This window comes from Nerophis ophidion, linkage group LG14 (assembly GCF_033978795.1).
Source record: "Nerophis ophidion isolate RoL-2023_Sa linkage group LG14, RoL_Noph_v1.0, whole genome shotgun sequence".
Lineage (NCBI taxonomy): Eukaryota > Metazoa > Chordata > Actinopteri > Syngnathiformes > Syngnathidae > Nerophis > Nerophis ophidion.
Window position 1 is genome coordinate 37,192,252 of NC_084624.1, and position 14,664 is coordinate 37,206,915.

At 37.5% G+C, this 14,664-nt stretch overlaps 2 protein-coding genes across 2 annotated transcripts in view; both read right to left on the reverse strand.

Moving 5' to 3' along the window:
• Window positions 1-2,936, reverse strand: part of npc1 (Niemann-Pick disease, type C1) — a 34,518-nt gene extending 31,582 nt beyond the window's left edge. The window contains exon 1 of the mRNA XM_061920574.1: window positions 2,773-2,936. Within this exon, the coding sequence (XP_061776558.1) occupies window positions 2,773-2,853 (81 nt within the window). The 5' untranslated portion in view covers window positions 2,854-2,936. The remainder of the gene's footprint in view (window positions 1-2,772) is intronic.
• A 7,136-nt stretch (window positions 2,937-10,072) lies between these two features.
• Window positions 10,073-14,664, reverse strand: part of egfra (epidermal growth factor receptor a (erythroblastic leukemia viral (v-erb-b) oncogene homolog, avian)) — a 93,933-nt gene continuing 89,341 nt past the window's right edge. Inside the window, exon 27 of the mRNA XM_061920575.1 lies at window positions 10,073-11,206. Within this exon, the coding sequence (XP_061776559.1) occupies window positions 10,866-11,206 (341 nt within the window). The 3' untranslated portion in view covers window positions 10,073-10,865. The remainder of the gene's footprint in view (window positions 11,207-14,664) is intronic.

Consider the following 14,664-nt stretch of genomic DNA (forward strand, 5'->3'; position numbering starts at 1 on the left):
AAGTGTTGTAATTATATTCCAACTCCGTGTTCTTCTTGGTCATCGCCGCTATTATTATTCTTTACAATAAAAAAAATAAATTTACTTGAACATTGATTTAAATTGTCAGGAAAGAAGAGGAAGGAATTTAAAAGGTAAAAAGGTATGTGTGTTTAAAAATCCTAAAATCATTTTTAAGGTTGTATTTTTTCTCTAAAATTGTCTTTCTGAAAGTTATAAGAAGCAAAGTAAAAAAAATTTATGAATTCATTAAAACAAGTAAAGAGCAAGTCTTTAAAATATTTTCTTAGATTTTCAAATTCTTTTTGAGTTTTGTCTCTCTTATAATTAAAAATGTCGAGCAAAGCGAGTCCAGCTTGCTAGTAAATAAATAAAATTAAAAAAAATAGAGGCAGCTGACTGGTAAGTGCTGCTATTTGAGCTATTTTTAGAACAGGCCAGCGGGCTACTCATCTGGTCCTTACGGGCTACCTGGTGCCCGCGGGCACCGCGTTGGTGACCCCTGCGGCAATTCAAGGAAATACGGTATTTTGTGGGGGTTTTTTCAAAACAAAACAGGGTTTTCTTTGACAAAAAGGGCATACAACTTAAATCTTTAAAAACCTTATATTGACAGATAGACCTAATGTTGATCTAGAGATTTAAACCTTCAATAACAATTATACAAAAATAATGACACATTTTAAATATTTTTTTGACCAAAATCCTTTGGGGTCTGAGTGGAGGCCTCTATGTATATTTTTACACATATATTGTACTGGTTTTTGAAATAAAAACATATCAAAATGGCCCCCGCTTGCTTTGATTTGTCAGTTTACGGCCCTCAGTGGAAAAAGTTTTTGACACCCCTGTATTACAAAGTATCGAATCGGGAAAAAAATCAGTGGTATTGCACATCACTAAAGTATATCTTTTATTATAGGCTATTTAGAAACACTATACATACAGGGTTGGATTTGAATAAGGGCCTAATAAGAACAAACAAAAAACATAAACAACAATAAAAGCTATAATTGACAGATGGATCTGAAGTTGATCTCAAGATGATTGTGTATAAAGTAAACAGTCATTTTTAATGTGTAGGACCCTTTTGTAACCCCAATAATTTTAGCGCTTTTTTTTGTGTGTCATTGCTAAAAAAATAATAACAAATTGAAATCAATGGTGTTATGTGTTAATATTTTTAAGGCTCCAATTATTCTATAATCTCAAATATTCCACTTTAAAATTATATTGGGGGTATCTATTGCATACCGTATTTCCTTGATTTGCCGCTGGGGCGCTAATTAATTTAAAACCTCTTCTCACTCCTGCGCTTACCAAAGGCATGCAGTAACAGTAAGCGTGTGCTAATTCTTCTAAAACCTCTTCTCACTCCGGCACTTACCAAAGGCATGCAGTAAAAATTTGAGTGTGATGTAAGCTTGGACCTTAAATTTTACTGAATAGCTCGTGACGTCACAAGGTTGACCAGGCGGTAATACTAAGCATGCGCTAATTATTTTGGGAAGCGAGTTTGACCCGGCAGTAATTCAAGGCAGGCGCATACTATATGCCCTGCGGCAATTCAAGGAAATACGGTACTTTGTGTTTTTTTCCCATAAAAAAAACAGGGTTTTCTTTGACAAAAAGGGCATACAACTTAAATCTTTGAAAACCTTATATTGACAGATAGACCTAATGTTGATCTACAGATTTAAACCTTGAATAACAATAATACAAAATAATGACACATTTTAAATATTTTTTTGACCTAAATCCTTTGGGGTCCCTGGGATCGAGCCTGAGTGGAGGCCTGTATGTATATTTTTACACATACCGTATTTCCATGAATTGCCCCAGGGCATATAGTATGCGCCTGCCTTGAATTACTGCCGGGTCAAACTCGCTTCCCAAAATAATTAGCGCATGCTTAGTATTACCGCCTGGTCAAACTTGTGACGTCACGAGTGACACTTCCCCTGTCATCATTTTCAAAATGGAGGAGGCTGATTTCAATACCGGTCATTTGAAATCGCATAAAGGGAAGAAGATTAAGAGCTATTCAGTAGGATTTAAGGTCCAAGCTTACATCACACTCAAATGTTTACTGCATGCCTTTGGTAAGTGCCAGAGTGAGAAGAGGTTTTAAAATAATTAGCGCATGCTTATATTTACCGCATGCCTTTGGTAAGCAGGAGTGAGAAGAGGTCTTAAATCAATTAGCGCCGCGGTGGCAATTCAAGGAAATACAGTATATTGTATTGGTTTTTGAAATAAAAACATATCAAAATGCCCCCCGCTTGCTTTGATTTTTCAGTGTGCGGCCCTCAGTGGAAAAAGTGTGGACACCTCTGTATCGAATCAGGAAAACAATCATTGATATTGCACATCACTGAAGAAGGCTATTTAGAGAAACTACACATACAGGGTTGGATTTGCATTAGAGAACACATTCAGTGCAGAATAATGCCAGTATTTGTTTCTCCCTGTTTTTTTGTTTTCGAAAGTGATTCCAAAGGAGCAGCAACAACTGAAATACAATAAAATTTTACCAGACACATTAGGTATATTCACGTGAAATATCGGCATCGGATTGGAAAGCAAACTCGTGGTATCGCACATCAGTACTGACATGCACATTTACGCAAGAAAAGACTTTACGTGAAGTTTACGACGGGAACGCCAATTCTCGGATTTGGCCGATAATCTGATATGTTTGTCTCTACACCGAGCTGAGTCATGGTTTAATTACTGATGGCAAAAGTACACACGCCCGCAAATATGACTTACCCATCGAAAATGTACCTCCAACAGCAAAACAACGAGCAGAATGGAGCATAGTAAGCCGCCTCTGTCCGGTAAGAAGCCCATAACTCTCGGCAAAAGGAGCAGAAAGAAACGCCAACTCAGTCAACTGACTGCATATTTTGTTGTGGGTGTCTCCTTCGTTCTGCTATTTTCTCATGGCGGAGGTACGAAGGAGAGCCGCTGTGGCCATCAAGTGGTGGCATGGTGAACTGCATTTTAAATTTGTTTCTGTATTATAAAACTAAATTAAAGTGCGTACAATTAATTTGCTAATTTTACGAATAATGTAATGAAATGCAGCCTTTTGTGATGTAGTCTAATATTGATTTTTTTGTGTTTGTGTTTGTGTTGTGTTGTGGTGCGGATGTTCTCCAGGGGTGTGTTTGTCGTTCTTGTTTGGTGTGGGTTCACAGTGTGGCGCATGTTGGTAGGAGTGTTGAAGTTGTTTATATAACAGCCCTCGGTGTGACCTGTGTGGCTGTTATACCGAAATGGATACATGGATGATACAGGAGAGGATTGGGAGAATGTCATGTGGTCAGATGAAACCAAAATAGAACTTTTTGGTATAAACTCAACTTGTCGTGTTTGGAGGAAGAAGAATACTGAGTTGCATCCCAAGAACACCACACCTACTGTGAAGCATGGGGGTGGAAACATCATGCTTTGGGGCTGTTTTTCTGCTAAGAGGACAGGACGATTGATCCGTGTTAAGGAAAGAATGAATGGGGCCATGTATCGTGAGATTTCGAGCCAAAACCTCATTCCATCAGTAAGAGCTTTGAATGGTTGACGAAATACTTATTTTCCACCATAATTTACAAATAAATTCTATAAAATTCCTACAATGTGAATTCCTGGATTTTTTTTCACATTCTGTCTCTCACAGTTGAAGTGTACCTATGATGAAAATTACAGACCTCTGTCATCATTTTAAGTGGGAGAACTTGCACAATCGGTGGCTGACTAAATACTTTTTTAACCCACTGTATATACAGTATTGATATGTATATATCAGCCCATACCACAGAAGGTGGCTGAGAACAACAGGGCCAAGGTTCTGTGGGACTTCAGCTTCCAGATTGACAAACAGCTTCTGGCTAACCAACCAGACATAGTGCTCGTGTACAAAGAGCAGAAAAGGGTGGTGATGATCGATGTGGCGCCAGCATCCGGAAGAAGGAACACGAGAAACTTGAGAAGTACCAAGGGTTGAAAGAGCTGCTGGAACGCATGTGGAAGGTCAAGGCTAGCTTGGTCTCCGTGGTAGTGGTAAGTTACTGGCAGTAAACCCAAACTGGGAGAGTGACTCCAACAGATCCCAGGAACAACATCTGAAGCCTCAGTCCAGAAGAGCGCAGTCCTAGGAACGGCCAAGATACTGCAGAACCCTCAAACTCCCAGTCCTCTGGTAGAGGACCCAAGCTTGAGGATGACACAGATACCACCCACCGGTGTGAGAAGGAGATTTTTTATATAATTTATGTGTGTAACTATATATGGCCCAGCCACATTTTTTAACCCAATGCAGACCTGGGTCAAAAAATTTGGGGACCCCTGTTCTAACCCTTCTTCTAAGTCACTTAAATTGTCCCATTAGTGTTGTCTGTGCATCAATAGATGCACTGAAAATTATTCAATATTTATTATCCATCAATTTTTTTTAAATATATTTTTTATTATATTTTAAATAGTACAAATGTTGGTGTTGAGTGATTTAAATGGGTCATATTATGATTGTTTCCCCCTACATTTAAAAGAGTTCCTTGTGGTCCACATACCATGAAATGGTGGTTCTTTAGTTCCAATTTGCATAGATAATGTTTCATAGACCATCTTCAAGCTCTCTTCAGGGTGCCCCGTTTTGTGGGCGGTAATATTTACGCGCCTCCACTTCGACTGCGTCTTTTCCTGGTCATCTATGTTGTGATTATTTGTGCTGCCATATGGGATGTACTGATATAAATTAGAACTATGCATTACTTTGTATTAGAAGTGACAACAGTGGAGGATGCATGTGCATGTAAAAATCCCGTTTCCATGTGAGTTGGGAAATTGTGTTAGATGTAAATATAAACGAAATACAATGATTTGCAAATCCTTTTCAACCCATATTCAGTTGAATGCACTACAAAGACAAGATATTTGATGTTCAAACTCATAAACTTGATTTTATTTTGCATATAATAATTAACTTGGAATTTCTTAGCTGCAACACGTGCCAAAGAAGTTGGGAAAGGGCATGTCCACCACTGTGTTACATCACCTTTTCTTTTAACAACACTCAATAAACGTTTTGGGAACTGAGGAAACTAATTGTTGAAGGTTTGAAAGAGGAATTATTTCTCATTCTTGTTTTATGTAGAGCTTTAGTCCAGGGTCTCCGCTGTCGTATTTTACGCTTCATAATGCGCCACACATTTTCGATGGGAGACAGGTCTGGACTGCAGGCGGGCCAGGAAAGTACCCGCACTCTTTTAGTACGAAACCACGCTGTCGTAACACGTGGCTTGGCATTGTCTTGCTGAAATAAGCAGGGGCGTCCATGATAACGTTGCTTGGATGACAACATATGTTGCTCCAAAACCTGTATGTACCTTTCGGCATTAATGGTGCCTTCACAGATGTGTAAGTTACACATGTCTTGGGCACTAATGCACCCCCATACCATCACAGATGCTGGCTTTTCAACTTTGCGCCTATAACAATCCGGATGGTTAGTTTCCTCTTTGTTCCGGAGGACAGCACGTCCACAGTTTCCAAATATAATTTGAAATGTGGACTCGTCAGACCACAGAACACGTTGGCCCCTCTTTTTTCCGTTTCGTCTTCTTCTACTTGCTTTTACGGCGGATGCAAACTATATTACTGTACTATTGCCATCTTCCAGTAGATAATCTCTATGATAACACGCACTCGTCTGAGCGTTGTTTCAGGGGGAAAACAGACAAATATTAAGATGCAAGTATAATAAAAAAATAATCATCATAGTGATAATTTCAAAATATAACAATTACGAAGACAGCAGAGTTAACATGCAAATCATTGTTAAAATTGCAACAGTGATTATTTTTGGAATTAAATTTCTTTCAACGTTAAATGTTGTTTCAATATTGATTCAATATTGATTCAACACCTAACATTTTTCAACTGTATTTCAACATTGAACAATGAAGGAAAGCTTGCTTGGTATTGTGACAAAACGGCAGAATTCTAATGATCTATTCCAGGGGTCTGCGATGAGGTGGCGACTTGTTCAGGGTGTACCCAGCCTTCCGCCTGATTGTAGCTGAAATAGGCACCAGTGCCCCCCGCGACCCCAAAGGGAATAAGCGGTAGGAAATGGATGGATAGATATGGGTGTCAAACTTGTTTTCATTGAGGGCCACATCGCAGTTATGGTTGCCCTCAGAGGGCCACTTTTAACAATAAGTAAAATATGAATGTAGATGTATATATACAATACATTAACAATATTTTTTTTTACCTAAGCGGAAAAAAAACATTTATAAATTTTACTTTAAAAACTGGGATCTCAGTCACCAAAATTTTATAGTAAAAGCAATGTTTTTTTTTTTACGGCATATAAAAATATTGAATAAATGGAATGGAATGGAAAAACTATACTACTGTTCATAGTGGTAAATTTCAAGCAACACAGCTTTCAGTTTTTTTTTATGTTTTAGTGTCTTACTGTAAATGGAAAAAAAAAGTACTAAAGTTGAATTTACGGTAAAAAACTCAGTCGGCGGAATTTAACCGTAAATTCTATTGTCAATTTTGCAGTCTACATTTTGATGTATACCGTATTTTTGGGAGTATAAGTCGCACCTGCCGAAAATGCATGATAAAGAAGGAAAAAAACATATACATTATAAGTCGCACTGGAGTATAAGTCGCATTTTTGGGGGAAATTTATTTGATAAAACCTAACATCAAGAATAGACATTTGAAAGGCAATTTAAAATAAAAAAAAAAGAATAGTGAACAACAGGCTGAATAAGTGTACGTTATATGACGCATAAATAACCAACTGAGAAGGTGCCTGGTATGTTAACGTAACATATTATGGTAAGAGTCATTCACATAACTATAACATATAGAACATGCTATACGTTTACCAAACAATCTGTCACTCCTAATTGCTAACTCCCATGAAATCTTATACGTCTAGTCTCTTACGTTAATGAGCTAAATAATATTATTTGATATTTTACGGTAATGGGTTTATAATTTCACACAAAAGTCGTCCCTGAGTATAAGTCGCACCCCCGGCCAAACTATGAAAAAAACTGCGACTTATAGTCCGAAAAATACGGCAATTTGTTTTGAAATCATAAATCAAGCAGATATTTAAGTACAGTAGTTATCTTTATTTGAACAAAAATATTTTTGGAATACATTATAATATAGTAATTTGATTTTGATAATATTGAATTTTAAAAGATATGCAATTGCATGCAGTACATGATCTTTAATGTCAAAAGGGAAAGAACAAATATATTTAGTAATAAAAGATTAAGCATATTTTTTCCGGGCCACATGAAATAATGTGGCAGGCCAGATTTTGGCCCCGAGGCTTTAGTTTGACACCTGTGATCTATTCAATACAAGAGCAAATCACCAAAACAAAAAAAGAGTAGAAGCAAGTACATTTAGAGCTGCTTTTCATCAGGATGGATCAATTAAGCGTATTCTACTAACAAAGTCAGGATGATGTTTAACTATAGGCGGCTACACACCAAACAGTTTAACATGCACACACTTATCTGCAATGATTAAAGATAATGAGTGAATCATTTTAAACAGTATCAGGATTAGAACTTTGTAGCTATACCATTGCATGCGCTTTAAAACATTGTTCCTTTCGTGGAGAGAGGGGAACAAAGAGACAATGATATTTATTTTCATAGAAAACATTTATTCATGTATACTTTTAAATGATCACAATCGAGGAGGAATAGGTCGCATATATTTACAGTATATAGATTACAGCGGACTATACATCTTCTATCACATTTTTTATTGTTACATACCTGTACATACCTGTGTCAACTCTGCAAAAGAATCAACAGGTTGCTACATAAGTGCATTCCTTTAAAACTAGGGATATTAACACTCTTGCATGGAGGAACCACTGGGAGCTAGTACAGTCTGGGGAGAACTATATACTGAATACAAAATATGATATACCATCACTAGGTTTGTGTACATGTTCAAACACATAACCTGGAATTTGTTTCACAAAAAGAGGAATGTGTTTTTGAAAGTTTGGACTTCTTTTGACTTGCTCTAACATAAACATAGATGACCGTCATGTATCACACCCAAGCTTTTTATGACATTAAAGATAGTAAACATAGCGGATTATTAGGTAACACTTTATAATAAGTACGGGCGGAAGGCGGCGTGCACCCTGGACAAGTCGCCATCTCATCCCAGGGCCAACACAGATAGACAGTCAACGTTCACACACTAGGGCCAATTTTGTGTTGCCAATCAACCTACAGTGGGGTAAAAAAGTATTTAGTCAGCCACCGATTGTGCAAGTTCTCCCACTTAAAATGATGACAGACGTCTGTAATTTTCATCATAGGTACACTTCAACTGTGAGAGACAGAATGTGAAAAAAAAATCCAGGAATTCACATTGTAGGAATTTTAAATGATTTATTTGTAAATTATGGTGGAAAATAAGTATTTGGTCAATCATTAAAAGCTCTCACTGATGGAATGAGGTTTTGGCTCAAAATCTCACGATACATGGCCCAATTCATTCTTTCCTTAACACAGATCAATCGTCCTGTCTCCTTAGCAGAAAAACAGCCCCAAAGCATGATGTTTCCAACCCCATGCTTCACAGTAGGTATGGTGTTCTTGGGATGAAACTCAGTATTCTTCTTCCTCCAAACACGACGAGTTGAGTTTATACCAAAATGGATACATGGATGATACAGCAGAGGATTGGGAGAATGTCATGTGGTCAGATAAAACCAAAATGGTTTCATCTGACCTGGTATAAACTCAACTCATTGTGTTTGGAGGACGAAGAATATTGAGTTGCATCCCAAGAACACCACACCTACTGTGAAGCATGGGGGTGGAAACTTAATGCTTTGGGGCTGTTTTTCTGCTAAGGGGACAGGACGATTGATCCGTGTTAAGGAAAGAATGAATGGGGCCATGTATCGTGAGATTTTGAGCCAAAACCTCCTTCCATCAGTGAGAGATTTGAACCAAATACTTACTTTCCACCATACTTTACAAATAAATTCTTTAAAATTCCTACAATGTGAATTCCTGGATTTTTTTTTCAGATTCTGTCTCTCACAGTTAAAGTGTACCTATGATGAAAATTACAGACCTCTGTCATCATTTCAAGTGGGAGAACTTGCACAATCGGTGGCTGACTAAATACATTTTTGTCCTACTGTATGTTGATTGGCAACACAAAATTGGCACTAGTGTGTGAATGTGAACGTTGACTGTCTATCTGTGTTGGCTCTGCGATGAGATGGCGACTAGTCCAGGGTGTACCCCGCCTTCCGCCAGATTGTAGCTGAGATAGGCACCAGCGCCCCCCGCGACCACAAAGGGAATAAACAGTAAAAAATGGATGGATGTAAATACTGAATTCATCATCTATAAAGCATATTTCCGACATGAATACACACAGTTATACAGTATGTCAACTATTAGTTAATAGTATCACACTTATATACAGTACAGGCCAAAAGTTTGGACACACCTCCTCTTTTAAATTAGTTTTCTTTATTTTCATGACTGTTTACATCGTAGATTGTCACTGAAGGCATCAAAACTAGGACACCTGTGAAGTGAAAACCCTCTAGAAGCTCTTTGAGAGAATGCCAAGAGTGTGCAAATCAGTAATCAGAGGAAAGGGTGCCTATTTTGAAGAAACTAGAATACAAAACATGGTTATTTCACCTTTTTTTGTTAAGTACATAATTCCACATGTGTTCATTCATAGTTTGGATGCCTTCAGTGACAATCTACAATGTAAATAGTCATGAAAATAAAGAAAATGCATTGAATGAGAAGGTGTGTCCAAACTTTTGGCCTATACTGTACATATAAATATATATAAAAGCATAGTAGATTTAGCTTATTCAATATTTACATACACTGATCTAACAACCATTGACAAGACCTAAATTACTAGTTTGTAAATATAGAAAACATCTATGTACAAAAATGCAACATTTTATAGGAAATACGCATTTATAGAAGGGCTTATAAACAATGAGTAAAACATTTATAACTGTCGTTTTACACAACAATTTAATGAGTATTCATAAGAGAAACTCGTAACCGTTTTTATTAACTGCATTCTAATGAGCATTCATGTAGGAAATATGCATTATAAATGATGACATCAGTATTTACTAATGCTTTCATTAGTGTGTATTTATTATAAAGTGTTACCCATTATAAAAATAAACTACATACTCAACCCAGCAGACTGCATTTTAGTTTGGAATATTGAAGTTATTTCAGATGTCACAAAAGCTGCCCTATCAAGTCCTTTATGTTTTCTGCACAGCAGTTTGTCCCATGACAAAAATCTCACTCCGAACGCTAAGCGAACTGCACCAAAGACTAACAGGCAGCGTTTGGAACTTATTCTTCATTAATTAAAGTATAAATGTGACATGTTTAGTTGGAGTTCACCAGTTTCCCCCTTGAATAGTGAATGCTCACACATTCGCTATCTTGCGTCCTCATCCAGGAAGTCAATCCAACACAGGACACTTTTGAGCTCATGGTCAGCTGCAGAGTAGCGGAAGAGCTCCAGGTTACACTCGTTTGTAGGAGGTGACACCAAAGTCGGTTTTGACGTGACCTTCTGATTTCAGTTCCGCTTTTTGGATGCTTTCGCCTTCCTTCCTTCCCGTCATCTCCCCACAAAGTCACGGGAGGTTTTGACTTCCACACATGGGTCTCTTAGGTTGTGGTGTGTGTTTGGTTTGAAGAAAATAAACAACCTAGCTGATAACTGCTGGCACCACAAAATGAAATGTTCTCCATTCAGTTCTCCGCTCTCGGTGGGGTCCGTCAGTCCGGGCCCAAGTACTCTGCGTTCTCTGCTGCCGGCACGTGTCCGTTGGTGTGGGTCTTAAAGGTGGGCGTGAAACTGTGCTGGTAATCGGGGTTGTCTATGCTGTTCTGCGGCTTGTATTTGTGTACAAGCGCTCCGTTTGAAGTAATCGGGGCTACGACGGCGGATGGAAATTCATTGAGGTACTCGGGTCCGTTGGGCCTGTTCTTGAAGCAGTTCAGGTACTCAGACTCTGTGTCGTCTGAGGAGATGGTGGGGAGTAGGCCGCGGGGAGGTCCGGGTTGCTGGTAGACAGGGTTCATCATGTCTGACGATGTGTTTTTTTGGTTCATGTAGTCTGTCGGAGGACACAAGTAAGGACACATGATCATGTAAACTCTCTATTTTCTCTTAGAACAATTTTACATAATATATTAAATCATGCTTTATCTAATGTATAGCACTTTTCACACGCATAAACACATGCTCTCAGCATATATGTGACGGTTAGCTGGCATTGTGGTGGGGGTTCGTTCTCTCTATTATGCAGTCGGACTGGACACAAAGTGAAGGTAAGAAATTATGATTTATTTATACTATAAAACAGACTAAGAACAGAAACACTTGCACAAGGCACTGAAGGAAAAACGAACAGAACTAGCATGGGAGCTAGAAAGAACTAAAAGCACTAGCATGTGAGCTAGGGAACAAACAAAAAAACATAGCGCGGAAGCTAACAAGCACAAGAAATAGTCTTTTTACCACAATTGGGAAACAGCATCGAGAGCGAGTAACGAAAAAGGCAGGCTTAAATAAGGAGAGTCATTACGAGGCAGGTGCGCGTCAAAAACAAAAGGCAGGTGACACTAATGCGTAACTATGGCAACGGAACAAAACAGGAGAGCCACCAAGAACTAAGGAAGTCAAATAACAGAACACGATACAACGAGGGAACAAAAACAGAATATGAGATGATCCAAGTAGCGGATCATGACAATATAAGGCTGCAATAAAACATTAAACAAAGATAAGACATTTATCTTATAATATAAATTTAACACCAGAAAAAATAAACAGATTAAATAAGGATTCAAATTGGTACAATTAATGAATAAAAGCAGTAAAAATATTTTTTAATATATATTTTCAAATATCTATGCAACAAAAATCAAAAATGTTATGGTATAAATCAGAAGGTAAAAATATTAGTAATAAAAAAAGAAACCTTAATTAAAGCTGCAAGCAGCGTTGGTCGGGTCCGCCGTTGGCCGCCGCCGCCGCCGCCGTGTCCCGAGTCCCGATCTTAGTCTGACCAACATAGAGGTCTTTGTTTCATGTCTCTACGACATTCCTAACAGAAGTTACAAGCAGTTTTGTCTGGAAAAAGGTGACGGCTTTTTACAAAACTTTTATTTTGAAGGGGTAATTGCCAACTTCCTGTTGATTTTAACTGAAAGATGCCATCTATCAAAATGTAGGTCTAGGTGAGACATACATTGAGGTTTTTGTTTCATGTCTGTCTGACGTTCCTACCAGAAGTTACAAGCAGTTTGATCTGTTTCCTCTTCCTAGGAGCAGTTTTTTCTGTGTTTTATTCAAAAATTGCAATAGAGTGCAATTTTGAGTTTTAAGGTTTGTTTTTTTCACTAGATCACAATTTCTGCCAGTCCTGATGTGTGTGCCAAGTTTGGTGAGTTTTGAAGCATTTTAAGGGGGTCAAATTACAGCTGAAAGAGCCAAAAATAGCATTTTTTACGAAAATTTTGCTTTGAATGAGTTTTTGCAAAATTTATGTTGATTTTGGGTATAGACGTTTTTTATTGGAAATGTAGGTCTAAGTCAGACCTACACAGAGGTTTTTGTTTCATCTCTCTACGACATTCCTAACGGAAGTTACAAGCAGTCTATTTTTTGTCTCTTCCTAGGGGGCGCTAGCGCGCAATTTTAATTTTTTGGGTTTGGTTACCTAATAAGTTGGTCTGCCGCTCCATACCAATGTGTGTGTCAAATTTGGTGAGTTTTGAAGCATGTTAAGGGGGTCAAATTACGGTATTGTCTGTGTTGTATTACTAGGGGGCGCTAGAGCACAAATTTGAGTTTTGGGGTTTGGTTTTTTCATTAGCTTGCAATTGTTGCCAGTCCTGATGTGTGTGCCAAGTTTGGTGAGTTTTGAAGCATTTTAAGGGGGTCAAATTACAGCTCAAAGAGGTAAAAATGATATTTTTTGGGAAAATTTGCGCAGGGGTTCTTTGAAGGCGCGTAAAATCAAAACCTTAGAACTTATCACAACTTTGTCCGACCACTTTTTTTAAAAGGGTTCAATCTCTCTCCTGTGCGAGTTTGAAGCCGAAACGACAAACGCACTGGGAGGAGTTTCGATTTGAAAAAGGTGACGGGTTTTTACAAAACTTTTATTTTGAAGGGGTAATTGCCAACTTCCTGTTGATTATTTCTGCTAGCTGTCAATTACTAAAATGTAGGTCTTAATGAAACCTACATAGAAGTTTTTGTTTCATGTCTTTCCGGCATTCCTACCCGAAGTTACAAGCAGTTTTGTCTGTGGTTTCTTCCTGGAAGCAGTTTTTTCTGTGTTTTATTGAAAAATTGCGCTAGAGCACAATTTTGAGATTTTTTTTTTTTTTTTTTCATTAGATCACAATTTCTGCCAGTCCTGATGTGTGTGCCAAGTTTGGTGAGTTTTGAAGCATTTTAAGGGGGTCAAATTGCAGCTCAAAGAGGCAAAAATAGCGTTTTTTGGCGAAAATTTTGCTTTGAAAGGGTTTTGCAAAATTTCTGTTGATTTTAGGTATAGGAGTTTCTGATGGGGAATTTAGGTCTAGGTCAGTTCTACATAGAGGATTTTGTTTCATGTCTCTACGACATTCCTACCGGAAGTTACAAGCAGTCTGTTTTTTTTTTTTCGTAGGGGGCGCTAGCGCGCATTTTTGATTTTTCTGGTTTGGTTCCCTAATATGTTGGGAAGGCATGAAAGACCGACGTGTGTGTCAAATTTGGTGAGTTTTGAAATATGTTAAGAGGGTGAAATTGGGGCGCGACGGTGCGGAAGAAAGAAAGAAAGAAAGAATAATAATAAAACGCAGCAGATTCAATAGGGTCCTTGCCTTAGCAAAGGACATGGATGTCCTTTGCTGGCAGGGCGGACCCTAATTAAAAAAACGCGCATAAAACAGCATCACAAAATAGATTTTATCGAGTTTTAATTACTCAACAAAAAACAAAAAACAAAAAATAATGAATTTATTACAAGCCAGAAAAAACAATGATGACTTTGAAATATAACTAAAAAACTATAATTCGATAAAAACACAAAAACAGCATTTAAAAATAAATTTCCCATGTGTTGATTATAACCCGTGCTTTTCTATCTGCTTAAGATATAATAAAAACATGAATAGCCATTTTTAAGCCATAGAAAAAATAAATGTTTCCAGTTTGCTTTTACATAAAGTGTATATTGAAATTCAATTATTAAATATCTATATATGGTCTACTAAAATTTAGCACAGTCTATTCTTTATCATGATTACATATTTTACATTGATAAAATACATCTTTAAAAAAAATATTATGGAGTAGGTAGGTCTTAATAAGAAAATGGTAATTAAATTGTAATGCTTTTTTTCTGTTCATGCTTTTAATGATGTAATGTCCAATGTGTCCAACCTGTCATGTGGTGTGGCCCAGGGTTCTGTTCTGAGGCCTGTTTTATTTTTGGTGTATCTGATGCCGTTTACGAGGTTTATCAGTAGTTTTAAAAATGTTTCCTATCATTTCTATGCAGATAATATTCAACCG